The sequence below is a fragment of the Dermacentor andersoni genome, chromosome 2 (assembly GCF_023375885.2).
Source record: "Dermacentor andersoni chromosome 2, qqDerAnde1_hic_scaffold, whole genome shotgun sequence".
NCBI classification, from domain to species: domain Eukaryota; kingdom Metazoa; phylum Arthropoda; class Arachnida; order Ixodida; family Ixodidae; genus Dermacentor; species Dermacentor andersoni.
The window spans coordinates 27,819,308-27,845,725 of NC_092815.1; the positions used below are offsets into that span (position 1 = coordinate 27,819,308).

At 43.9% G+C, this 26,418-nt stretch overlaps 1 protein-coding gene across 1 annotated transcript; it reads left to right on the top strand.

Moving 5' to 3' along the window:
• The first annotated feature begins 229 nt into the window (after positions 1 to 229).
• Positions 230 to 21,199, top strand: Edc3 (Enhancer of mRNA-decapping protein 3). Its single transcript, XM_050189634.2, has 6 exons — positions 230 to 759; positions 1,967 to 2,064; positions 3,218 to 3,592; positions 7,111 to 7,264; positions 11,392 to 11,624; positions 16,327 to 21,199. The coding sequence occupies exons 1-6, from the start codon at positions 596 to 598 to the stop codon at positions 16,674 to 16,676; spliced, it is 1,374 nt and encodes a 457-aa protein (XP_050045591.1). The 5' UTR covers positions 230 to 595; the 3' UTR covers positions 16,677 to 21,199.
• The last annotated feature ends 5,219 nt before the right edge of the window (positions 21,200 to 26,418 follow it).

Sequence of the window (26,418 nt, forward strand, 5' to 3'; positions counted from 1 at the left end):
CTCTTCATCTCTGTAGTAAGCGGTAGTAAGGGCATGGAGGTAAGGATATTTTAGCCATAGAGTTTTGTAGGAAACTCTATGATTAAGCAACTGCGGCACTGTTGCGAACGCACTGTCTGGGTCATAGTTTCCTACAATTTTGTAGGAAACTCTATGGTCTGGATCCCCCCCCCCCTCTTTCAAGCGTCCTTCCTTTCTTTAGATCACTATCATCATCATCCCAGGATGAGAGCCGAGCGTTGAGAGTGTGAACGGTGTTGTTGGCATTCGGAGCACTTTGCGAAGACGAAATACGTCTTCAATCGTCAATGATTTGTGACTTTTCGTTCAGCAGTGTAGCAGCTGTGTGGCAGCCTTGGACCAAACAGCGGAGTTGGTTGTCACTGTGCACTGTTCCACCACGAGCGGTCCTTTCGCGTTTGACGCAGCGTTTGTCTCTGCGTCTGTGTGATCGAAAATTTCAGAAAGACTACAGCAGGAAAAGCTACATTCGCCTTGTGGAGCTATAGGATTTAGTTAAACTTGTTGCGACGGCACCGGATCAGGAAATAAATTTTGTGTGAAATACAGCCGTGTTAAATCTGCGGTGTGAGGCATGGGTGACCAATGGGTTGGATGCGTTGTGGTTGTCGAGTGCGGAGACATCCTTGGCACGTACCAAGGCAAGATCGAAAGTGTCGATACAGACAAGCAGCAGATCGTGTTGTCGCAAGCATCTCGAAATGGTGTCAAGTGTCATGTCCCGCAAGTCACCATCTGGTAAAGAACCTTTTCCCGTGGGATCCTTCAAGATTTCGTGACAGTGGCGGTGCATGACACAAACAATTGCTTATTTTGCGCTTCTTTAAGGTGTATGGAAAGAAGGATGCGCTGACAGGTCTAAAGAGAAATTTGTGTTTGTTTCACGCAACGCAGCGTGGCCTACAGAACATCGCATTAAGTGATATGTTCAGAAATGAAGCCATTATGTAAAATTTCTGCTATAATACCACAGAATTAGCAGGCACGATTCGAGCAGTTAAGGAATCGCGTCCGTCATTGCTTTCTACCCGAGTCAAAATGTATTTTAGGCATTTGTGTTTGAGTGCAGTAGGATTTTTAGCAGATTACACGTTGTACACTCCAACGCATATGTTAGCGTACAATTGGCTGCTAATCGATGCAATGTGCAGTTCGAATGACATTTTTTTTAATGGCCTGACTGGAGTTGACAACGTTTTTTACTGCCTGTGTTGTTGCTTTTTTTCCGAACTAAGCACGTTGCCCGGTTCTTCATGACAGTGCAGTGTCGAGTAGAATTCGGATGAAATTATATATATACATGCTTCCTGAAACATTTGTCAGCTTTTGCATTAGTTCTCATTATGTACGGTGCAGTTTCGATCACGGGCGTACCCGACCGGTGTCATATATCTCGGTCTCCTTTGCGGAATCCGAGGGAGGGAGCCAATCGCGATCGATAATTTCCATCCAGATCGGGCTCGATCGCGATCGAAAGTGATACGGGTGTCACACGCGCACTTTTGATCGTGATCAAGCCCGATCCTGATCGAATTTCACGGACGTGATTGGCTCCTTTGCGCAAACAGCTCGAGGGAGCCAATCACAGTCGATAATTTCGATCCGGATCGGGCTTAATAGCGATCAAAAGTGGTCATGTGACACTGGTATGGTGACTGTGTGGCACCGGTATTATTCAGGTCTCATGCTGTAGACTATGCATAGATAGTGGTCACAGGGTATTTTGACTCAAGGCTGCTTAATTTCTGATATGTTGCGTGTCAGTGAGATCTCATCACAGCCTAATATTCAGTACGTTTTTGTTTCCTGGTGTGTACATCAGTCACTGTGCAATATTAGTACACCCCTCCTGTGTTCTACAATGGCCTGGCAAATGTGTTGTTGATTGTGGTAATGTGCATGCACTCGGGTTTTTCTAAATGATCTCTTTTTTTATTTGCCATAGTGCTCAGGACATTGTGGATTTGAACATCATAAAATCATCTGATAGTAGCTGCAGTGAATCACCAGGAGTGTTGCAAGAAGTCAATGGCACTCGGAAAGGTAGAGCGCTTTAATTATGCCTATATTTATGTGCCACTGTGGCAAGTGTACCTTGCCAACTTATAATTAAGTGATGTTTCTCACAGCCGCTGAATTGCTTTGGGTTGTTAAAGCCGACAGTCAACCATAAGCCTGTTTAAAAGTCAAATTTTTCTAATTGACTATGAATAGTCTGAAAGTGCTGCTCTCAAGTATCTAACCAAGCAATAAACATCCTATATATTTTCTATAACTAACTACGCAAGGAACTGAATTAAAATCTGGAATCAAATAAAATATATTTGTATTAGTATTCTCAGTTGTTTGAACTCTGGCTAGTAATGTTTATATTAGGCTTGGGAATGTAGAGGAAAAGGTGGAAAAACAAATAAGACATAAGGGATATTTTGTGTCACTCTCTTGCAGAAAGAAGCAATCGTATTAATTTCAGAATGTCACATGCTTCAAACACTTTCCTAATTCTTATTAGTCAACTTGTGTGGAATGGAACAAATTACTTTCTGGGCCTTTTGGGCCACCAAGTATTCTTACCTTATTAGATTAAACTTGAACCACATTCCACATGGCAGACTCTAGGGGCTTACTAATATATAAGGGCACGAATGAAGGAACCAACAAGGACTTGGAATTTTAGTGGCAAGGCTGATTCAACTCATAGTAGGCAACAACATTGCAATAACAAGTTTCCCACTATTGTTGCCCACTTAATCAGCTGCATGGTGCCTTTACTGATAATTGTAATGGTTCAACTGATTCCTTTTGTTACCCACTGAAGTCATTTGATGGCTATTGCATTTGGCTGCTAAATATGAGGTCATGGGTTCAATTCCTGGCCACTGCAGCTGCATTTCAGTGTGGATGAAATGCAAAAACATTTGAGTAACGAGCGTTGGGTGCATCTCGGAGAGACTCACATAGTCTTGATTAATTTGTTGCTCTCTATCCACTACAACAAATAGCCTATATGCTACTTTGGGGTATTGGACCTCATCAATGAATGAATCAGTCAATGAAGAAAATCAAATTCAAAAGGCTATGCACCTTAACTTGTAGCACTGTCGGTGAGCTGCTTTGTGTTTTGAACTTCTCGACCAAAAATTGTGCAGTCGGAAACATTGAACCCGTGGCTGTGTGCACTACTGCTCTTTCACAGATGCCAAGAAGAAGGTTGTGGCGGTCGCTCCTAAGAAAGGCGAAGGGCCTCGGAGGGCTACGACAGCTGCCATGAGGTGTCGTGATGATGCCTGTTTTAGTGCTCCTGTTGACGCCACTGTGCTGGAGCAAGACTTTGACTTTGAGAAGAACCTGGCCCTATTTGACAAGCGAGCAGTGTTTAATGAGATTGATGCTGCACTCTCACGGCCTGCACCATGCAGCGACTACTCGGCTCTGGCCGGCAAGTCTGGAGCCCATGTGGTATGCACACCATCCAGTTACCGCTGTGACGAAAACATCCTGGGTGGCAGCGCACTGGACTCCATGTGTCGCATCCGAGTGCCTGGCAAGCAGGAGATTAATTACGTAACCGGTGAGTGAGTGAGTGAGTGAGTGAGTGAGTGAGTGAGCGAGCGAGCGAGCGAGCGAGTGAATGAGAGGGAGGGAGGGAGGGAGGGAGGGAGGGAGGTGTTCTGGTGTGGAAAAGTAAGAGCTCTTCAATCATACCATATCTGAAGCTTCACCTTAAACTTCAGCTGTCAATCTATGGGGTTAGTTCACCTACATGTGAATAGGGGTACATGAAATTCAAGTACACTTCCCTACACATCTCGTTTGACTCACACAATATGGCGAATGTTACCCTAGAAGTAAAAATAAAGCAGGAAGGCACAAAGTAGATGCTGCTATTCTATCCACCATCTCTTCCTTACTTCATCCTTGGTGTTTGCAAGCTTACACTTGGCTCAATAGTGCTGCGAGCAGGAAATTGGCCATCTTGTGTAAGGCAACCTAACAGTGAAAAAGCCTCCATTATTTATTGTATCCCCTATTGTCTGTCACCTGCTAGAAAATGCATACAGTTGGGTACTCATCTTAGTGGTTAGTTCTTTTTGTCCACACAGGATCTGAAAGTCTGATGACTCCCACACTTTTCATCAATCTGTTTGTCCAGGGCCTGAAAAATGGTGCTAGTGGAAAGTTTTGAAACTTACATGATTGAAGTGTGGGGTCATTCTGTGCTGTGCTTAAGCATATTTTTTATGCTAAGCAACCCAAGGTTGCAGCAATGCAGTTTGACTTCATCTTGCAATGTATGTTCTAAATACATCAGACCTTAGTACTAAGAATAACAGTTGCAGGAGTATTGGTAAATTTCTTCTTTTGCATGAAATTCCATCACCCTGTGTATGGTTTTGCAATTGTCCAAGGCCACTATCAAAATATGGCAGTGACTTCATAAAGAGAGACTCTCAGGAGGCTATTAGAAAGAAGGCCTGAAACTGATAGGCTGAGAATGGGAAGCATAAGTTATCTTATGTCATGTTCAACTGGTCATTTCAGAGCATGTGAAACATGTCATGTAAAACAAAAGCAAAGCTGCATTACGCAAGTGAACAACATAGTAGCATTATTCTGAATTTGTTAAAGGGGCACTAAAGAGAAAAGTAATCTGGGTTATGAGTAGATTAACCTTCTCTAACCAAAGAAGGCCATGCTTTATAGTGATAAGAGGCTAAGTAAGCCAGAAAAAGATGTGTCTGGTGGTGACACCACCTTGAACTTCCCGCACTTGCTTGCTGTGACATCATGAATTTGGATGGTGTCTGCACGGGCCTAGATAAAATCTTATCAGTAAAGATGGGCTACATAGCAGTATAAACAAGACAAAAACTGAACTTAGCTAGTTTGAACCAACTTTACTAAGCCACATTGGCACAAATATGAAAAAGTCTGAAATCCATGATGCCGCACTGTAGTACTAGTGCTGGTGGTTTCTGTGCGAAATAAAGAAATGAAACCGTGTCCTTTATATTTTCTTTTAAAAATCGACCTATTACTGTGTGATTAACGAAAATACGGGGTGCTTTTTTTAAACTAGTATATAGAATTTTAAACATTGCCTTTGACAGATAATATAATTCTATTCTTTGAGCTGGTTTACTCTGGTTTCTATTCTGTGAGCTGGTGTACTGTTAGCCAAGTAAACTTGCAGGAATTCCCGTGTTGTAGTAAAAGTTTTCATGTTGGGAAAGTTAACGTAATGATTGCCTTAGTCAGCTGCACAGACATGCTTAGCCATGTGAAAAGCTCTCCATATTTTCATTATGCTTGTTTAGCTCGATCAGTATAAGTTGCCTAGCTAATTGTGTTGGTCCTGTGCATAAGTGTGGTCATCTTGGGTTGTAAGCAACAGTGAGCAGACCATACTCTTTGTATTCTTCCTGCATTCTGAACATGTACACAGGAGAGTCAGTGTCTTTGATGCTTGCCTTTTAAAATCGTGGATGCTTACCAGCTCTTGCTCAGCTTATTATTGTTTTGAGGATGTGCTATGTCTATGAGACCCCCTTTGTTCCGCTTGCACCAGCTGCCAACGACACATCCAAGACACCTATGTCTAGAAGACACACTTTCTTTCGCTCATTCCAGCCGCCAGTGGCACACCCTTCCAGCCCCCCTCACTCTCTGCCCGTCGGCGGCTCCCGACAGACACGGAGAGCAGGCGGCTCAATAAACAACAGGAGATGATGTCGTACCGCGCTGCGCGCAAGTCCCTCTCTCGAGGCTGAAACAAACTCCGTTCCATGTTCCTAACGCCTTTTATTATGGCTACTGCAGGCATAACAGAACGTTCAATTACTGACACAGGCTTAGCTACAAAAAAGTTGACAGTTCACATAGCCAAGAGCCAAAAAAACTTGTCTGGTTAGGCATCGTGCTAGAAAAACTGAGAGTGTAGGTGGGATCACATTTAAAAGTGCTGCAATGATGCAACGCTTGATGTTGGCAGTGGCTGCAATGAAAAAGCATAGGGAGTGCAGAAACTAGGGTCCTAGGGGAGCAGCCATAAAGGAAACACAGCTGCAACCATTTTCAATCACCTGACCCTTCATTGCAACCTTATATTATTCTACAAGCATTGCTTATACATATGATATTTCTTAAGACTTAATTTTACACTGTATTTTCACTTTTGCATTCTGTTGTTTGGCAAATTAGCAAAAAAAATATTTAATCTTTCTGTGACTAATGACTTATTCAATCTTTTGTTTTTTAGTGCATTTGGTGAGATATGAAAGAATAGTTTGCACATTACATTCGACAACCTCACTTGTATGTGCAGCTTTGTGTGCTTCAGCTTTCAATCTTAAATGCATTGGTTTCACTGGCTGTGAGTATACAGCAGTGACTTGTATGCAGGACTTGTGTTTGCCTTTCCATGGGAGGAGCTATGTGTACTTGGTCAAAGATGAGATGTAAAGCTGCAGCTGTCGAATTGCATTGTCAGTGCAAAATCGAGTAGTTGGTTGATTGACAGAGTTGGTGCTATGCTACCAACTGCATTGGCTACAGCGTGTGGTCAGTGCAGCTGTTCTTTTTTTTTTTTTCTACATCCAGTATTGCATAACCAACTAGCGCCAACAATCATTGTATTGTACCTGATCATGATGACTGTATTGTGTCAGTGTACTCTCGAAAATATCCATATGTTGAGAATTTGGCGCATATTGACTACCCTTGGCTGCTAAAAGTTAACCTCCAACCTTCCAGCAAAATATATTTTTGAGCCAGAATATAATTCTGCGGTATGTAAGGATTTGTTTGATCCAATGCTACGGGAATGAATAGATTTTGGGTGATGTAGCATTCCTCTTTGGACAGTTGTGTTTGATATTATATGAGGCTGCTGTTTCTGGCAAGTTTCCTTCATTTGTAGCATTGTGTAGCAAAAAACAAAAAGTAAATAATAAGAATAAAAAATATTCATAGCAGCCACAAATAATCGTCAAAGCTGTTTGTGTCTTATTCTCGTGGTTTGTCTTTATGGTTGTTTTCACTGTGTGATAACTGGCAATGTTGTTTCTTTTTTTCAATGCTACAATGCAGACATGGGGCTGCTAGTGCCAAGTGTGAGTCTGCAGCTACGCCAACAGATCCTAGAGGCTGCTGTACAGTGTGGCTACAGTGCAGAGCGACAGCTGGAGATGATTGGCCGTGCTGCATCAGAGATGGTGCTGCAGCTGCTTGGTGGTTGCCGTAGGTGTGTAATAATAGGTCTCGCTTGCCTTGCATGGTTGATACTTAAAAACATGCAGCATGGAAGACGCTTATAAAAGTTCACAACACATATGCTGTGCTGACTTACAATTAAGAAGCTTGCTCAGGAAAAAACAGTGTAAATGTTAACAGATAATGCACACATTTCGCATCAGCTGATATATGATGCATAAGAAACACTTCAAGTAAAACCAAGAAAAACCAAAAGGAAAATTGAAAAAATATAGTTAAAGTGATGTTGAGAAAAGCTGCCCCTTATTACTTAGAGTCGCTGATGGGACACTACTACATGCACATATATTTGCCTTATCTCACAAATACAGATGCTCTAAGTGATAAAAAGGTGGCTCTTCTTGGTGTCATTCTGATCATATTCTGTTAATTTTCTTTCAGGTTTCTCTTGGCTTTGCTTATATAGTTTGTTCTATGTTCTACGCCTCATATATAGCTGCTGTGTAGTGTGCACAATATCTGTTGTGTATACTTGTATTGTTTCTCCAGGTGTTAACTTAGTTGGGAGACTGCACAGCACCCATATCTTCTTGTCTTTTTTTTGCATGCATCTTTTTCGCTGCACGTTTCTAAGTACGAATTCATTGCTCATTCATCAAACCTTGCAAAGTTGAGTGTTGTTGGTCAAGACTGAAAGGACAATAAAACAAAACTTTGGGTTCCAATTAAACAGAAGAATTACTCTTTTCAAATAGCCATTATGTCATGTCTGGCCAGAATACAAAATAAAGAAGTCAGAGGAGGATATAAAAGTTATAGAATGGGTACCAGCACTGGCTTCATAGTATTTCTATGTGAACTCCCTGTGGTGTCATAGATTTTGACAACTGGCTCACACTGCATAACTTGATAACAAAGGCAACTGACTGCAATAAAAAATTATTTGACAGCATGCTATGTTAGCAGGAATACTCAGAAACATTGGAATTGTGGTTTAAGTAAGGTAAACTTCAATACATCTGACGAAGTCAGTAAAATTGGCACTTTAATTTGTTACATTTATTTTCGTTATATTGAAATTAAACTTTTATGCAAATATGTACAGTTCCCAGCAGATTTTTTTTTTACATGGAAGGGGTTGTAAATATACCAGAATTATCAGGAACTCAGAGAAAACGAATTTCAGTAACAAACAAGAATATCTGAGGACACCAAAGGGCTTCTTTTGAGTTGTGAATGCGATAGCGTTAACGTCCAATTGAACGCCGCTGAGCGGTCCTTTGAGTTATGAACTCTTCACGGGCAAGCTAGATGCTTGGCTTGTTTTGATTTGGCCTTAGCCAGGTGCAGTTAGAACGCAGGCAAGATCTTGTGTGTACAAGGAACCTGCAGATAACACAGGCTTCCGAGAGCAACAGCGAGGGTGACATGGCGTTGCGGCAATGCCCTTTCCCCTCATGCAGCATCTGGCATGCTAACATGGCAGCAGGTGTACCCTCTTGCCTGCTCTGCTCTATCGACGCACACTCGTGATGTGGTGTCGCAGCCAATGGGAATTGAGGTGCTGTTTTGCTTCTGTAGATGACAGACGCTGGCTTTTTCATTCAATGGGTCATTTGACGCTTTTGAATAATAATAATAATAATAAAATTCCTCTTGTTGAATTTGAGAGTTGGCAACCAAAGATACAGTTTCATGCCATGTCAATATCCTCACATTGGCAATGCGAAGCGAAGTCTGCAAAGCTTTCACATCTACTCCCCCACCAAGGCTCATAGCGGTGCCCGCAGTGGGATGATGCTATCAGTGGACTGCTCTCCGCATAGTCCGACCAATGCAGCATCAAAACGCATTGGACACCGCAAAGAAAGCTGAACTTTAAAATGTCATGAAAGTGAGGCAATGGTCAACCTGTTGTTCATGGCTGCCATGGTTCTCGTAAATTTGCGATGTTGCGCGTGCTTGTCATATGTCCAAGAAATTGCGAGCAAGATCTGGTACAGTGTCCAAAATTTTGATAGCCATTATGGATTATTTCTAGTATTGGTTCCATGAATAAAAAAGTCACAGTTTCATTGGTCGCGATAGCAAGGTATTACACAACCACACAAAAGTTCGTAGTTTTATTGGCCATACAAATTGCAGTAAACATTCACTTACTTTATTTTTCCTGCTTGAGTTGCCATGCAACATAATTTCAGTATGAAAATAAATATAAGCATGCAGGACTGTTTCATGCAGACACTGCAACAGCGACGTTTAGCATGTATTTTCCATAATTCATCATTTATAGTCTTCAGGTTGGTCACTGTTAAATATCACACCTACGTAAACTTCGCAGACTATCTTTCTCAAAAGGCATGCTTGCTAATTAAATTACCGACCATGGTGTCATGCATGCATGGGTAAATATAAACAAATCTCACTCAATGTCTGCAAACACTCGCTACCAATGTGAAGAGGACAGACTTAGGGGAGCAAGCGCTTCGTCTGCCTTTCACTTTAATGTGCCTTCGAATCGAGCACAGACCACCTCGCAGTAGGATCTCATCGCACTTGGACTTTTACGTGTAACATGATAGCAAGAGGATCTTACGTTTAGTATTAGCACTGCTAATGTTTATCGGATGCTACTCCACTTTGGCGGTAGCTTTCTTCTGTGCTGCACGCAATCTGAGAGGTGCGCATGTAAGCAACAGCATGTAATTCAACCATGCCATCCTCTGTGCATGTAATTCAACCATGCCACCTTCTGTGCTCATGGTAGTTTCGATTTACTGCCTCAGTACTCCTTCATAGGAAGAGCGAAATTTCATTTTATGTAATAGTTAAAACTTGGCATAACAAAGTTGGTAAAATTGGCAATTTGCTTCATTAATTGAAATTTGGTTATATTGAAATTCGACCTTTTATGCCAATAAAACAGTCTCTGATGGATTTTACTTACATGGAAGGGGCCCGCAGAATTTTTCGAATTATTGAGCAATCATGAAAAACAAATTTGTATGAGAAAAACAATTAATGAGAATTGGCTATATCTTCATATCGGTGGTACAAAGCGAAGCTAGCAATGCTATCGCACCCACTCTGCCCCCTCAGCTGATAGTGTCGCCCGCAGTGTGACGCCACTATCAAGAGTAGCGCCAGCAGTGAGGAGCGAATGCTTCATCTGCTTCTCACCTTAACACATCTACGAAACTGAAGAATATGTGACCTCCAGTATTAAATGTGCGGGAAGACAGCACACATGATTCCCCCCCCATCTCGTCTAGCCCAGTCTTTGCAAACATGACAGATTACTTTTAAAACAGGGTATGCTGCTTGCTGCATATGTGCTCAGCCATATGTAGGATCTTTTTGCACTTGGACTTTATATGGAACGTGATGCTGCTCCACTTCAGTGGTCACTATTGGTCACGTGGCACGTGATTTGAGAGGTACGGTCACAAGCAGCTGCATTTAATTCAACCATTTTAGCACTTGCATCTGAAAAAGTTACCATTTATTGCCTCGCTATTTCTTTGCGGTGGCAGCGAAATTGCGTTGTATTGAAATTGTGTATAAACACACTTCATTAGATTGAGGTTTAAATTAAATGGTGTTCTATGGACAAGAAGTTATAAAAAGTTAAATGATTCATTATATTGAGGTTTGAAATGCATGGTGTTCTATGGACAAGAAGTTATAATAACTTAAACACTTTGCTATATCGAGAATTTCATTATATTATTGAAGTTTGTTATATCATGATTTATCTCTAATATAAATCGGTAGTCATTTTAGATAGCTTTCCTTTGCATTTGCAAGTAGCGAGAGCTATGGATTGTCAGTGCTACCTTATTGATGCCAACAGCAGAGGAGGTATTTTCAGTCCATTCAAGAATTTTTTAAGGGCACAGGGTTTTGTACTTGTTTGGTTTCTTTCTGTTTTTTGACAGTCAGAAGACCCCAAGTTTTTGTGCAATTAGTGGTGCCATATGTAGAAATGTGGAGTGTTTTTAACTGATATGGTTATGAGAGTTCAGAGTTTCGGTGAAGTTTAGTTGTGAACAGTTGTATAGCTGTACGTCGTCCACCGTTATTGACTGTGGCATGGGCCTTGTCATCTTTGCTGTCCTACGGCCAAGCATGTGCATCATTGGGGTGCCTCTGCCGCAGGCTAAACCCAGCCAATAGCCACCAGCGGCCCACAGTAGTGCTGGTGTGTGGGGGCCACCGGCAAGGCAGCCAGGTGGTGTGCTGTGGTCGGCAGCTGGCTAATCATGGTGTCGAGGTGCTACTCTGGCAGCTACCTCTACTGGCTGGCGGCTTGGCTCCTGTGGACCCACTCTTCTCAGCCGAGATTGCTCTGTTCCGCAGAAGTGGGGGAAAAGTGCGACTTACTCTAGCAGGTAAGATCGTACCTGATATTTTTCTCTCTCTTACTGCAGGGTTATTATGCCTAGGCCCCTGTACTCAGTGAGAATTTAAACACTCAGAATAATCTCTAAGGCATCAGATGTGTCGGACCTCGCCACGGAGGAGGCACCGTTTACAGCGCGGGATCGACTTATTACCTACCACAACATCTGCACACACTACCGATTAGACCGTTTAACCTTTCCACCACTCATGGGCAAATCCCCGCGTAGGTGTGAAGTTCTGTAGCGACAGATGCAGACTCTCACCCTTCCGTCCCCTTACCTCCTCCACCGCATTCATCCCACCATTTACCTTTCTCCCTCTTGTAAATTCTGTCTCTCTCCCAAAGCAGACTTAAACCACATCATGTGGGGGTGCCCTAAGCACCCCCTTCCCCCTTTCCTCAAGCAATTATCTACTGAGGAGCAGTGGGAGGCTGCCTTGCGCAGCTCCAGGCCCGATCTTCACGAGGCCCTCCTGGAGTGGGCTGAGAGGATAAAGGAGGCCTACTTCAAGTAGTTCCTCCCCCCACCCTCTATTCCATTGCCCCCTTCCCTTTAAAGAGGGATAAATAAAGTTTTTCATCATCATCATCATCTAAGCACAAAATGGATCCGCATTTGCTCTCTATGCCTCTGCTTGCCAAAACATAGTCACTGAGAGACGCTGATATTGCAAAGAAGTTTGTCTTCGTCATGATGTCATTAAAATAAGTGGTCATTATTGGCTGGCTATTCTATACAAATTCCTTTTGATTAGAGAGCAGTGTACTTGCCACAACATTCTTAGGTTGCCACCAGTTATTGTGAAGGAAGAAAAGAACTTGGAGGCAGTCTTGCAGGATAAAATCGAAGCCAGAAAAAATAGGCCCAATGCTTGAGCATTGTTTTATTGTGCTCTACCGCAGTGCTAGCCGCAATCAGCATATGTTTTGGCACAGCAGCAACAGATGCATCAGCTGCATCAGCAATGTGTGGCTGCTGCACTTGCATATTTCAGCGAAGACAATGAGAAAATGTGCACAGTGTGCAGCAAAGTAACTGAACAGGTGCACATTGCTTAAAACGCACTGGGAATTATGCATACAAGGCTGAGTCTACCAAGCACATGAACGCACGTTGGGTCTACTTATTGAGAGAGCAAGTGCTTACTGCCAATGAGGTTACTGTCAATTGATAGAAATTGTTTATATCCCCTTCAGTCACAGCATCTATATTTGTGGACGCTGTGACTGAAGCAGTGATATCAAGGAATGTGCAGTGATAGTAAGGAATAGAACACAAACATTAAGGTTAGGGTAAATTGAACATTCTGATAACCTAAATTACTTTCATTTTACTTCTGAGGGATATGTATCGTTACAGAGTACCGCTTTGGTGAAGGCATTGCCGTGTTTTACGTGACATTTGACGTAGGCAATGTCGGTAGCAACCTCGAAATATTTTTTTTCTTTCTTGAAATGCTTGAGGCTAATGAATAACTTGTGCATGTAATTCCAGCGGGTGATATAATACTTTTTATGAAGAAACATAGCATTACTGACTTTATAATATTCAAATATTTAGTTACTATGTAATTATGATGTCTCAGCATAAAATGCTCAAAGAGTCATTATACCGTCTTGATTCACTTTCAGTGAAGTCTGAAGCACCATCTATGTTTCACACACGTATTGACAGTCGATCATAATTCGTGACTGAAGGGATATTCAAAAATATTTGTTTTTGTATGCATGTCCTTTTTGTTCGTATTTGAAAATGTTCAACTCGATTTCCAATGAGTTTTACCATTTTTTTCGAAGATATTTTATCCACTGTGCATTTTACTAAGCCCTCCCTTCTGATTTCTTTGTGAATAAAATAAATGCTACTACTTAGTATTCAAACTGGATTAAATAGTTCTTTTTTTTTTTTAGCATGCTTACTAGAAAGTGACAGCATCGGGTGACATAGTGTCGGGCATAAAACAATGTTCTGTGTCACTCAGGGAATTTTGTAAAGGCACTCAGGGAAAACCTGGAAAGCTCAGGGAATTTGGAATGTCAACTTCGTAGACACCCTGTCACTACTCCTTAATGTCTGAGTTCACTGATGTCCTTTAAAAGAAAGGCATCTTCTGCCTGTGCAGACATATTGAGCTCATGCAAAGTGGCACTGCTACAGATGACATAGCCTCTGGTGCACATTTGCATTGCTGTCATCTCATAACTTGACTCATTCCGGTTTCAGCTAGACACCTTTCTTGACTCATCAGTCATAACGTGGAAGTACCCGCCATGGTTGCTCAGTGGCTATAGTGTTAGGCTGCTGAGCACGAGGTCGCGGGATCGAATCCCGGCCACGGCGGCCGCATTTCGATGGGGGCGAAATGCGAAAACACCCGTGTACTTAGATTTAGGTGCACGTTAAAGAACCCCAGGTGGTCGAAATTTCTGGAGTCCTCCACTACGGCGTGCCTCATAATCAGAAAGTGGTTTTGGCACGTAAAACCCCATAATTTAATTTTTTAATAACTTGGAAGTGCCAAGTTCCTTCATCACTCAGCTTGTGCTATGCTGAGCAGGTGTTTTCAGTTCTTTTGCATTTTGTGCATTGAGGAATGCTTTAACAGCTTCCATTAATAGCTTTTAATAAATCCAACTGTTGCTTTAGACAACTTTAATTTGACTGCTAAAAAGCATGTAGCAATTATCTCATTTGCACGAATATAATGTGACCACAAATTTAATGTGAAATAGGACTTTTGATGGCTTGGAAAATAATATAGTTTTATAATTTTTCCACAAACTAAATGCACAATGCAACTATAACCATGGGCTTAAAATGGCGATTTAGCATCACATGATTCACAGTCTGCTGAAGTGATTCATACTATGGAACTGCCTGTGCATGCATGTAGACAGATATGTCCATGCTTGTATCATCGTGGACACATTTGTCATGTTTGCTCTTAAAGGGTCCTTGAAACGGTTTTGACAAATCTTGTAGACATGTAGGGTACAGCTACAGTAAAACATTATCACCACAATTTAAGTGGACCGTCTCATATTATGAGAGCTACGGACAGTTACAAGTTGCGCTCCTCCCTAACCGTGCCTTTTCTCCTCAACATGTTTGCCAAATGATCGGGGCCAAGCTCCACCTTCACTGGCTCTGCATCATGATATGATGTCTTGTCATCTACTTCTTGTTGTCTTGGAGCCAGCTCACGAAGCCTCTCCAGCCTCTCTGCTACCTGCCTGGCCGTCAATGCCCCATGAGATCTATCCAAGCAGCGTGCATTCTGAGCGTTCTTTCGCAGCGTTGAGTGCGTCCGGTATTCCGGTAACCGTAGACAAACTGGGCCTTTTGGCGGATGGGCAGAGAGAGATGAAAGGTAGAGATTTTAGCTGGTGTATAGACATCGCTGACGTGCTACTCTGTGTGGAGAAGGGTATTGAGGAGAGACAGGCAGAAGGAGAGAGGTGCAAAAAAAAGGAATAAGTTAAAAAAACATTGGGCACTGAGTTTTCTCACTCACGGACAGTGGCATTGCCATTGCCATTGCACTTCTGAACGAGGACATGATATAATCTTTCAGGGGCTGCCGAGACATTGTGGCATCGTTGGTAAACACCTCATCAATGACGCTGCCCGATATGCCCAAGCTCGAGCACTGACACTCCTTATAACTTTATTGAGAGAAGACGCTGCAAGAGAGCTTTGCAGTCTCGCACGTACCATCGCGTTGAGTTACTGGCATAGAACTCTAACCGTAGAACTCTAACCGTTGATTATATAGCCTCGACCCATCACTGAAACTGAAGTTACCAGCAAACCTTTCACGACGTGATGCAACACTACTGTGTCGGCTGTGGGTAGGAGTAGCATCCACTAACTCCTGCAACTATTGTTATTGGAATGGCAGACTCACCGATGTGCTAAGTGCAAGTGTGTAGAGACCATCAATCATCTTCTGTGCCACTGTTCTCGCTTCGATAATCAATGTCAAACTCTCCAGTGTACCTTGAATAGACTGGACCATAGGCCATTTACAGAGGTAAAGGTGTTGAGAGTCTGGCCTCACAGTTCATCAGCCCAGAAAGCCATTCGAGTGCTTCTTCAGCACCTGAAGGCAACAGCCTTGACTATCCCACTGTAAACATGCTGAACCTAGCTTAGCGCATGTGAAAGAGTGATGTAGACTCATGTATTCTGTCTCTCTTTCGCTCTCCACGTCTAGGGTAGCAAATTGGTCTGGTTCACCTCCCTGCCATTCCTTCCTCCCTTTTCTCTCTCTCTCGATAATTGATGTCAACTCATCATTATAACACATATCGTTATATGTAGTACCGTTATAAGTGGACAGGACTGTGTTATGCAGCAGCCCTAATTTCATGGTCCTGCAAATAATCTAAGCCTTTCTACTGGAAAACAAAATTTTCTAGGATAAATATTTTTTGCTTTTAAATGTCTCACAATAACTCTCTTATATTACCTTGCACTATTGGCCAAATATAATAATGTAATGAGTGAGCTGAGAGTCATAAGCTGCTGTCAACAGTCAGTGTTGTATGCAAATTGCACCGAAATTTGGTGCGTAACATGGACTGTAAAACCTTTCTTACGTAAAATTTTTATCCAGCATCTCAAGTTTTGTGCCTCTCCATTTTTATTGCTTTTTCATTCTGCTGCACTCTTTCTCTGTCTATAGAGCTTTCCAGTAGCAGAGTGGACATGGTGCTGGCAAGTCTGGACTCTGTAGATGGTGGAAGCCAAGCCGATCCAATGGCAGTTGCGACCATGACCAACTGGATTAACCAAAGTAAAGCTCCAATGCTGTGGGTCGACCCGCCACCTGGTGGCAGCACAGGGACACCAACTCCCCAGTGGGTGCTCATGCCCCTCCTTCCTCTGGCAATGGATGAACGCATTGTTGCCTCTACGGGTCTCTACTTATGCGATGTTGGCGTGCCCTGTCACGTCTTCCGTGATTTGGGTGTTCAGTACGCCTCCCCCTTTGGATCAAAGTTTGTGGTAGTGCTCCACGCGAAAAAGCCGTGATAGCTCAGCAAGCGTGCCACTCTCCACAAGCTGCTGAGGTACAGTACTCTTCAAGTATAATGAACTGCTCAGGCGTGTCACTCATGAGAAAAAGAAAGTGAAATTGAAGAGTGCGACGAAAGAGGAAAAGTGAGACGAAGGATGAACTACCGGAACAGACATTGCTGGATCTGGAGTTATTGAATGTGCTGACCCCTCCCTTTCTTTTCTTCTTTTTTGAAAGTGTGATTGTGTCTGCGGGGCGGCTGTTTGCGTGCTGTATTGTCTTGTCCCTTGGACTGCTGCTGTGTACATTCAGGGATGAGTGTTCTTTTGCAGATCGGTGAAAGTATGTGTTCTGTGACCATTGGCTTGTGAAAGGTATGGATACATTAACAGCAAACAGGTGTGGTCGAAATGTAGCATCAAACTTGAACTGACACAAAAACCAGCATTATACTATGAGGACACATATGCAGGAGACAAGGAGTACCGTTGTTCGCTGGCCAGAATTAAGATGCTGACTTTAAACCTGATGATAAAAAACTGATTTGTAGTAATCATGAAACTCAGATAACATTTCTAGCTGCTGGACATTTTCATTATTGTAGCACATCTCATAATCAGCATTGACATCTTTGCAAGAAAAACTGCAGCTGCCAATACTTTTGTTACTTTGAGTCAACCTATGAAGGTTGCATGTTTTATTTGTAGTTTTTGCAACATCTCGATCGACTTGTAAACCTTCATTACTGAAATTTTCTTTAGCAAGCTTTCTGCATTGACATATGGACTGCTGTACTAAGATACTGGAACTCTGCCTTTAGAGAAGGAGGGAGGGTAAAAAAAAGAATATAAGTCAAGTAAGCGCCAGTGTTGAGATTTCACAAAAATTTCTCATACTTTCTAGTTGTGTGCCTCTCTCCTCAATATCCCTAGGCGATGTTAATAGTTGGAATGGCTCTCATCACACACTGACCACAAGAGAAGTGTCGTAAAGATATCACATGTTAAAGGAATGGCTGCAGCTCTGACATGATTTGACCTTTATAGAAGACATTCTCGGTGAAATTATTTTTATGAGATTGAACATGTGGCCTCGTTCACACCAATGTCTTACAAGGGACCTTGCTTGGAACCTAGCTACCTGTGTCCTTTTGGTATTAGTGACTTAAATCATTATTTGGACCTAGGTTGCAGTTTCATTTCAACATGAGTGAAACCTTGCATCAGACTTGGGCTGTTTTTCAGCAAGCCCATGCTTTGTCAAAACGGCTTATTGTTTCTCTGTCATCGCACGTTGAATGCTAAAATGCTTCAGGTAATTTTTTACTTTCTATTGTTTGCACGTGTGTGTGTGTGTGGATAGCAAAGCACTGCTATGTTCCTGCTGCAGTCCAGCATACTCAGAGTTCCCCAAGTAGTGGAAGTGAAAAGCCACACGGTTTTAACTTTGCTTGCTGAAGAAATCTTTTGTTTGGCCATTCTTTATCATTGCCCTTAATTATTGTTCTATTGATCAACGCAAGATCTTGTGTTTCTTATGTAAGCTCAACATTCCTTTGTTTGAGTTGCTTTTGTTTCAGCTGAGGTCTGCAGTTTGAGTGCCTGTATACCATTGCACTAAGTTTTCTGTAAACATTGTTACTGCAATCATAATAGGTATTGTGTTACTGAAATACTGAAAAGAAGCCTGATGCATCAAGTTCTTTTACTGCCCTAACGTGGTGCATTGTAAGTGAACACTTATACCTCTGTATAAGAGGCTGTAAGCTCAAAAGTGACATGTGACTAAAGCTGCGATGAAGTATACTTTTGCATTTGTTAACAACAATATTCAAGCATCAACTAGATGTTTAGGTGTCTTTTGCATAAGCTCGGATGCATGTCTGCTAGGTTGCTTTACAAGAAGGACCCAGTGCCTGTTGCCTCTCTTTGCTTCGTCTTCATTCATTGCTTTTCTGAAGAAACTTAAAAAAGTGAACTACCAACCGGTACCATTTGGGCTTTAGTGCAAAACTTAACTTCGTGATCTGCATTTTTGATTCATTTGTAATAGTTAATAGTGACTCTTGAGAAAAGTTGAAAGGAGAATTCAGGCATGTCAAGTAACATGCTGTATTGAATTACGATGGGAGCAGACATGGGCGAAAAGTGACTTGGCTGGAGTTGGGTCTACCTCGCAAAACAGTTTAGATGAGAACATTCGTAATTTCCTTTGCGTTGTGTGTGTGTGCTGACTTCTGTTGACCTTGCTGCCTTGCTTTTCATTGAGATACTGTGTGCTTGCTGGTTGATGCTTGCTTATCATTGTTAAGAGATTGGAAGGGTGTGAGCCATTTGCAGTGTGTGACACATTTGGGAGGACATGTAGTATTCATGTGAAGACATGGTTTCATTTCAATTATTTTCTTGAGCCATAGTGGCTAATGTGATGCGGTGAGTAAACATCTGTCGAAGAAAGAGTGCCCTAGAGGCAGGCCTCAGTGTTTAAGTTCAGCTGCTTTCATGCTGTTTACACGTTTCCTCGTAAGTTTGTGAGCATTGTACAGAGTTTAGACATATTTTGCAACACATAAACCTGGCAAGTTATATCTATTGTATCATATGGTGTGCCTGTTCTCATAAGTTAGGCGCAACTCAAATATCCACTGTCGGAGAAAGTGCATTGTCATCATTTATGTCATGAGCTGGAGATTTGGAATGACTGAGAGATCATAAGCTGTCATATTGTTCATTTGCTTACTGTCAGTGAGCACCCTTGACAGGCATACCTGCCTGCACACCTTGCTGTGACAAACAGCAGACAGCTGTGTGCATGCCTTAATTTATTTTTTTTAAACCGTGCATCTGTTTGTCATAAAGAGTCATAAAGTGTGTTGCATTAGTATCAGGCCAAGCTTTAAAGGTACATATGGTGGAGAAGAGACAGGTTTCTTTCTTATGATCTTTGCAGACATGAAGATCTTTGTATGGCATTCTTTCCCAATGCAAATACTAGCAGGGTCTTTCATTTGCCGAGTATAACATCATTCGCAATATGTGTTCACTTTTCTCATGTAAGGCTCATGTCTGGACACGCCTGCACTTCCACTTTAAAGCATTGATCTCATTAACAGTGTGCCAAGCCTCACAGCAGTCCATGTCACTGTAATTTCTTTGGCAGTTGTGATACGGTGTTTCTCTTTTCTGGCACTTAAAGCCGAGGCTCAAGAGGAAAGTTCTGGGACAGGTATGGTCCCTGATGTTTTTTTGGTGCTATCATGAAATGAAAAATGGTTGGGGACAATAGTATGAATTGTTTTGAGTATATGAAACAAATACTCTGTAAATACAAAGCTTTATAAGGTAGTAATAGAATGGTTACTTGCTAGAACTAAAGCTGGAGCCTTTGCTTTGTGCCACCATGGGCGCTTGTCGTCGTATGAGTCAGCAAAGACAACGCTGCCCTGTCACCTAAAGCAGAATGCACTCTTGTTCAGCTTTAGCTCTAATGAATGCGCTTTCCTTTTCGATTGCACTCAATTAGAGAACTTGCTGAAGAGTGCCATTGTACTACTTTTTTTCTCCCTAAAGCAGACTAGCATTCTGCGAATAGTGAAGCAAGTCCTTGAAACCATTGTTCTTTCTTCATTTTTATTTCTAGTCTTCCTTTGGTGGCATCAAGCCAGTAAATTTTATATGTATTCTTGTGTACCTGTTGTAATGTTAATTTGAGCGTCATTAGCTGTTCTTTGCCTTCTTTTCATCAGGAGTGCTGGTGCGTTAATTGCCATTATATCTGGTATCTGCATTTTCTTTCACTTTTTACATAGACTGGGAAGTGCTGAAAAGAGCATTGAGAAAGGCATACCTACTACTGATGCACTGATGCAAACTAGACTGTTCACTACTAAATATAGCCAAACGCTCATTGTGGTGGCATTTGACACAATTAAGAATAGAAAGAATTAAGTAAAAATAACAGGATACAGGCTGTTATGGGCACACCACTTGCTACATTGTCTTTTACTGACATCAAGTTCCAAATTTTTAGTTGAATATGTTTCTGGTTACACAAATGCACAACGTAGCTCTTCATGTCCACTTGTTAATCTCACGAGTAACTTTTAAAAAAAGTTAATTGCGGGAATTGTATTAAAAGACATTGGGCTAATTGAACTGTAACATGTTTTTCATACAACAGTGCATCCTATGGGATTGCCATTGGTGTACTGTAATTCTGAGAGGGTGCTAGTATGTCTGCATTCATGACGAGGCCAGCGGATGTAAATGGTAAAAGTATGTACATGCAATGTGACCACATTTGTACGTGGGGTAAAATTATTACTGCAAGGCTATTGTACTTGTTGTGCAGGGTTGCTCATGGTAAGCATGCAACAGAAACTCATCGGCAAATGAAGTGTAATCTCATGTTTCTTTAGATGATAAGAATAAGCATTCTGATAAAATATTGGATTGAAGCATTGGGTTAAATATCATGTGGCTCTGGTATCATGCATCAGTTGCCTGCAGAATAAAAATTACCATGACATGCTAATTCACTTGCCCGGTGTTCTGTCTTTTTCATTCATGTGTGGTGTGTTGAGGTAGCATTTGCAGAAGGGACCTGACCTGTGGTTTGCAAGATGTGTCATACACGGTGAACTACCTTATTTACGAGCACGATTATTAAATGCGGGGCGTATGCAATGTTTCTTTTTTCTGATAGTTCTGTTGGAGAATGTCGTATCCAGGTGGTTGTAACAGAGAAAATACGGTACTGATAAGTTAATTCGCTATATAGACGACCGCACGCCAAGTTTCATCCTAGACGCCAGCGCTCGTTTCTCCCCTGGCGGAACGATTTCATGTCCAACGGGTGTAGGTTTCCGCCGCCGCTTCCCTCGGTCGCGCCCGCGTTCAGTTCGCGCTGCGCGCGAAACGTCTCTTGTTTGCGACGGCGCCTCTTCGGATGACCGGAAATTATTATTGTGTTGTTAACTGTCCCGACAGCAATGTAAACACGAAAGGGTTGATGCCACCAGTGAAATTCTGCCGATTCACAAGAAAATGGTACGAAATAAGCAGACGACACACATGGATTACTGCGGTGCGCCGAGCGAAGTAAACAACTGGAAAACGAAGCGAGCTCGTTCATTGATCACTCCTGAGTGTATGGCGGTTTTTATATGTAACCCACATGAATTTAATAATTACTCGGTACATAATCCTTTTATTCATATAAAAACTTTAAGTTGTTCGACGAGCGCTTGTCCAGTCTTCTTTCTCGTGTTTCGTTTATGTGTGCGCTGCCCAAGAATGGAAACCACTTCTGTTGTATGCGCTAGCAGTGGCCGAAGTTCACGCGTGCCGAGAAAGTGAATATGTGCACGATGCATTGAGCATGACCAGAGTTCATTCCCGCTTCACCACTGCACCGATCGATCGAGTTGCTGGACGATACACGCCCGCGTCTTGGTCGCGCCGGCATTGCTGAAGCAGGAATGATTACAAATACTTTCAACTTCCGTCTCTTGAGCACTGTTAAAAAATGGCCAAGCTGTCTACACTGCTGCCTCTATTCCATATTGTAGGGGACGCACTAGTTAAAGTTATGTTCGCATGTCATACTTGTGCTATGCAGCGATATATTTTTGAGAGCAGCATTCCGGGCAAGTTGGTAATCCATTACTTAAATGATATTGCGCGACAAAAAACGACACGGACGTGAGAGACGACACACCAAGCGTTTTGTGTGTCGACGACATGCGCTTGGTGTGTCGTCTCTCACGTCCGTGTCGTTTTTTGTCGCGCAATATCATTTAAGTCATCGATATATTTTGTTTATTTCCGCACAGTGTCGATGGAAGACCGTTGTCGCCATCAGAGACAACACGGATTTGTATCAAACATATTGTGAGAAACTGCAAAAATGACTTTAGCTCGTATGTGCCGTATGTATGTGCCGCATCGTATGTGCTGACGATTTTTCCGGCGGTACATACGATGTCGTTTCGAATCACCTGCTCAGCGTCACTTACATGGTTAAGCAGACGCTGCCCTTTCGCCGCATTGCGGCCATAAAAATAATCGTCAAGCGTACCGATCTTCTTAAAGGCAAATAGAAGCGTGTACAGTCTGTTTCACACTTAGGGGAAAACTCGGAACGTATTGCATCGCGATGCGGCAAGCAATGGAGTCGTGCGGTGGCAGCAGCTCGAGCAGGCGCAGACGCTCGAGGGGCGGAGTTGTGATCTGCGTCGTCTGCTACGGCGGCGCGCGCTGGCCTCATTTGTCGGGAAGCGTGCTACTGTCAGGGGCAGTGCACGTATATTTCTTCACTGTGTGTGCTACCGTAATAAGCAGCGACAAGACGCACCAAGATGTGCGCGCAACGTGTTCAGTCTTTGTTTGACTCGAAAGGAAAACAAAGCACTCAACAATGATAACTATGGGAGTCGAACACGATGAAACAAACGGATACGATTAAATGAATGTTTTAGGTTCAGACAATGAGCTGGAAATGATTTTTCTCGACAATCATTCGCTACACCAGACAGACTCTGCCCGCCGGCGGGGAATTGGACACGTCACGCTCGGAACTTTCTCGTCATGTCCCCAGCGGCAGCGATGACAGCGCTCATCCTGGACGGCAGTGAAGTGCAGAATGACTTGATCAGGGATGTGTTCATTCGCAGCACGTCTCAGTCGCTGAGGATGGTGGATCGAAGCCTATCCTCGGGCGACTGATAGAGGGGATGGTGCGCCAGCGATACTTTCAACAAGCCCCAGACATTTTAAATGATGTTGGCGCCCGGGGATTGAGGCGGCCCCTCCAAGAGAGTGACTGGCGCGCTTTTCTAGCTGTTGTTGCACCACACGTGGAGTGTGGATCGGTGACCTATCGCGTTAGAATATATAGTCACCTTCCAGAAACGGGCCGTCAATAATGTATGGAATCAGTACGTCGTCTATGGCTGCCCTGCAGCGATGAACTTACCTTCGAGGCGTATCAGTTGGCGTCGCACAACGCATAGTAAAGAATACCGGCTCATTTCACGCCGTAACAATGAGATGAGTAGAACGCCGTTCTACTGATAGTAGAACGTTTCCCAATGTTGGGGACTCGGTGCTGACGCCCGTTATTGCAAATGGGTCGCAAGCCCCAAGGGTAGCGTTGGCCTGGCGGCCTGGGGCACTGGAAGCATCCGAAGGTCCCGGCAAAGCAAGAGTAGACTGGTAACAGAACAACTTGTTTATTCTAACATAGCAAAAGAGCGGCCGGTCAGGTCGACCGAAGTGGAGAGACGGGAGAGCACGTAACTCAACAGTACAAATCGGAGCCTCTCTCCTGGCGTCCGGGGGCAGCTGCTCTTATACTCTCGGCGTCGCGGGCCAGAAGGAAGGTCACGGGATGAGCCTACGCGACGGCGGAGCATGAGCCCACGACGGCGCGCACGGTCGAGCCGAGAGACATGGTGAGCCGAGTGTAGTGACGCATCGCCAACCCGCCGACGGACAGACCTGCTGGCTCCTCACTTGGGGAGCTCCGCTCCCCGGCTGCCGCGCTTTGACAAGCGTGGGCACACACACACACACGCACATACGAAGACACGTGGCACTGAAACACGCCTGGACACGCTTGGCGGGGAGGCGTTGCGGCGGCGTCGAACGGGCCAAAATGTCCGCCGCTGTGAACGAAGCCCCGGCGTCCGTTGCATCCGCGCCGGCATTACCGCGCGTTGTAGGCGAAACGTAACAGACCGCCCCGCCGGGGGAAGGAGATCCCGATGGTCAGGGGACTGCATCCGCTGTCCGGAGGGATGTCGCTCGATGATGCTCATAACCGAAGTCGGGCGTCCTTTGGCGTTTCTTGAGCGCAGCGCACAGAGAAGGCCTCGTTCTCACGTTCAGGTGCACACAGGACACTGTAAAGTGACTTCGGGAGAGTTGACATTTTTGTTCTCGTTTCCGGCAAGCGTTAGAACCACGCCTGAAAGTCAACCGCTCAGTCAGCAAGCACGGCACAACCCTCACTAAGCCCTGCCAGGCTCTTTCCCCTTTTATACTGCTGCCTAGTTCCTTACAGTAGTTTAGCAGCACTCAGAACGCGTCCACAAATCGGAAAATTGCACTAGAAAGCACATCATCACTTTGAAACACTACACAAAAGCAATATGTTAAAAATCCTGCCTCAGGAAGAAAAACATCAGTAACAAGCAATTTTGAGGCTGATTCCCACGTTAGGGGCTTCGACTTAAGCCATCGGCGTTACCGTTGAGACTCCCCTTTTTGTAACGCACCTCAAAGGAATATTGTTGCAAAGCGAGGCTCCAGCGCAGGAGGCGGCCATTTTTGGGAGAGATGGTCTGCAGCCATTGGAGAGGGCAGTGATCCGTCTCAATGATAAACCTCGAGCCAGCTAGGTAACATGACAATTTCTGAACGGCCCACACGATACACGCACACTCTTTCTCGGTGGCGCTGTACGCCTGCTCACGACTCGTCAGTGTACGCCTGCTCACGACTCGTCAGCTTACGACTAGCATACAGGACGGGGTGTTCTACTTCTCCATTTTCCCGTTGGCACAGTACAACGCCCATGCCTCGCTCACTAGCATCACACTGAACAACGAACCCTTTTGTGTAGTCGGGCGATCGTAGCACAGGCTGGCTTGTTAGGGCGCTCTTTAGGGCGCTAAAAGCTCTTTCCTTTGTCTCATCCCAGACGACTGTTTGCGGCTCTGTCTTTCTTAGAGCATCCGTTAGGGGAGCCGCGATATCAGAGTACCTGGGGATGTACCTCTGATAGTAGCCGGCGACACATAAGAACGACCGAATATCGGTCTTCGTGCGCGGTTTCGGGAAGTCTCGCACAGCGGCCACCTTTATTTCAGAGGGGCGGCGACGACCCCGACCAATCACGTGTCCGAGGTAGACAACCTCGGCCTGTGCTAACTGGCTCTTGGGAGCCTTGACTGTCAAGCCCGCATCGCGCAGGCGGGTTAGCACTGCCCGCAAGTGCGCCATATGCTCAGGCCAGGATGCGGAGAATATCGCTACGTCGTCTAGATACGGTAAAGCGAATTCTTGCTGTCCCCGCAACACTTTATCCATGAGGCTTGAAAAGCAGTATGGCGCGTTCTTCAAACCAAAACTCAAAACTTTAGGACGGAATGTCCCCATTGGTGAAATGAACGCCGCATACCTACTAGCCTCTTCTGTAAGTGGAACCTGCCAATAACCCCTGACAAGATCTAGGGTGGAAATAAACTGAGCGCTACTCACTCTCTCAAGGCGCTCCTCGATGTTAGGGATCGGATAAATTTGATCCTTAGTGATGGAATTAAGCCTGCGGTAGTCGACGCAAGGACGAGGTTCCTTGCCCGGTACCTCAACTAAAATCAAAGGGGAGGTATAATCACTCTCACCCGCCTCAATAACACCGAGCTGTAGCATTTTCTTTACCTCAGCCTCCATAATATCGCTCTGGCGGGGTGACACCCGGTACGCCTTGGATCGTACTGGCTCTGGGGAGGTAAGTTCTATGTCATGAGTAAGGACAGAAGTCCTACCAGGCCTCTCAGAGAACAGACCTTGAAACTCTTGTAAGAGCTGGTGTAGTTCGGTTTTCTGCTCAGGCGACAGCGATGCTTTACTTATTAAGTCACTAATGACTTGATCGGTGTCTTTCCTGTTCGTCACTGAGCCTAGTCCCGGAAGCTCGACCGGAAGCTCTTCGGGAACGTTTACCATCATGCACACCACTGCTTCCCGTTGC

Bases quoted from the DNA above. Each gene is read 5' to 3' on its own strand.
- Edc3 (XM_050189634.2), top strand. From the start codon at position 596: ATGGGTGACCAATGGGTTGGATGCGTTGTGGTTGTCGAGTGCGGAGAC. The intron at 760-1,966 runs GTAAAGAACCTT...TATTTGCCATAG, and splicing joins GTCCCGCAAGTCACCATCTG to TGCTCAGGACATTGTGGATT. The intron at 11,625-16,326 runs GTAAGATCGTAC...CTCTGTCTATAG, and splicing joins AGTGCGACTTACTCTAGCAG to AGCTTTCCAGTAGCAGAGTG.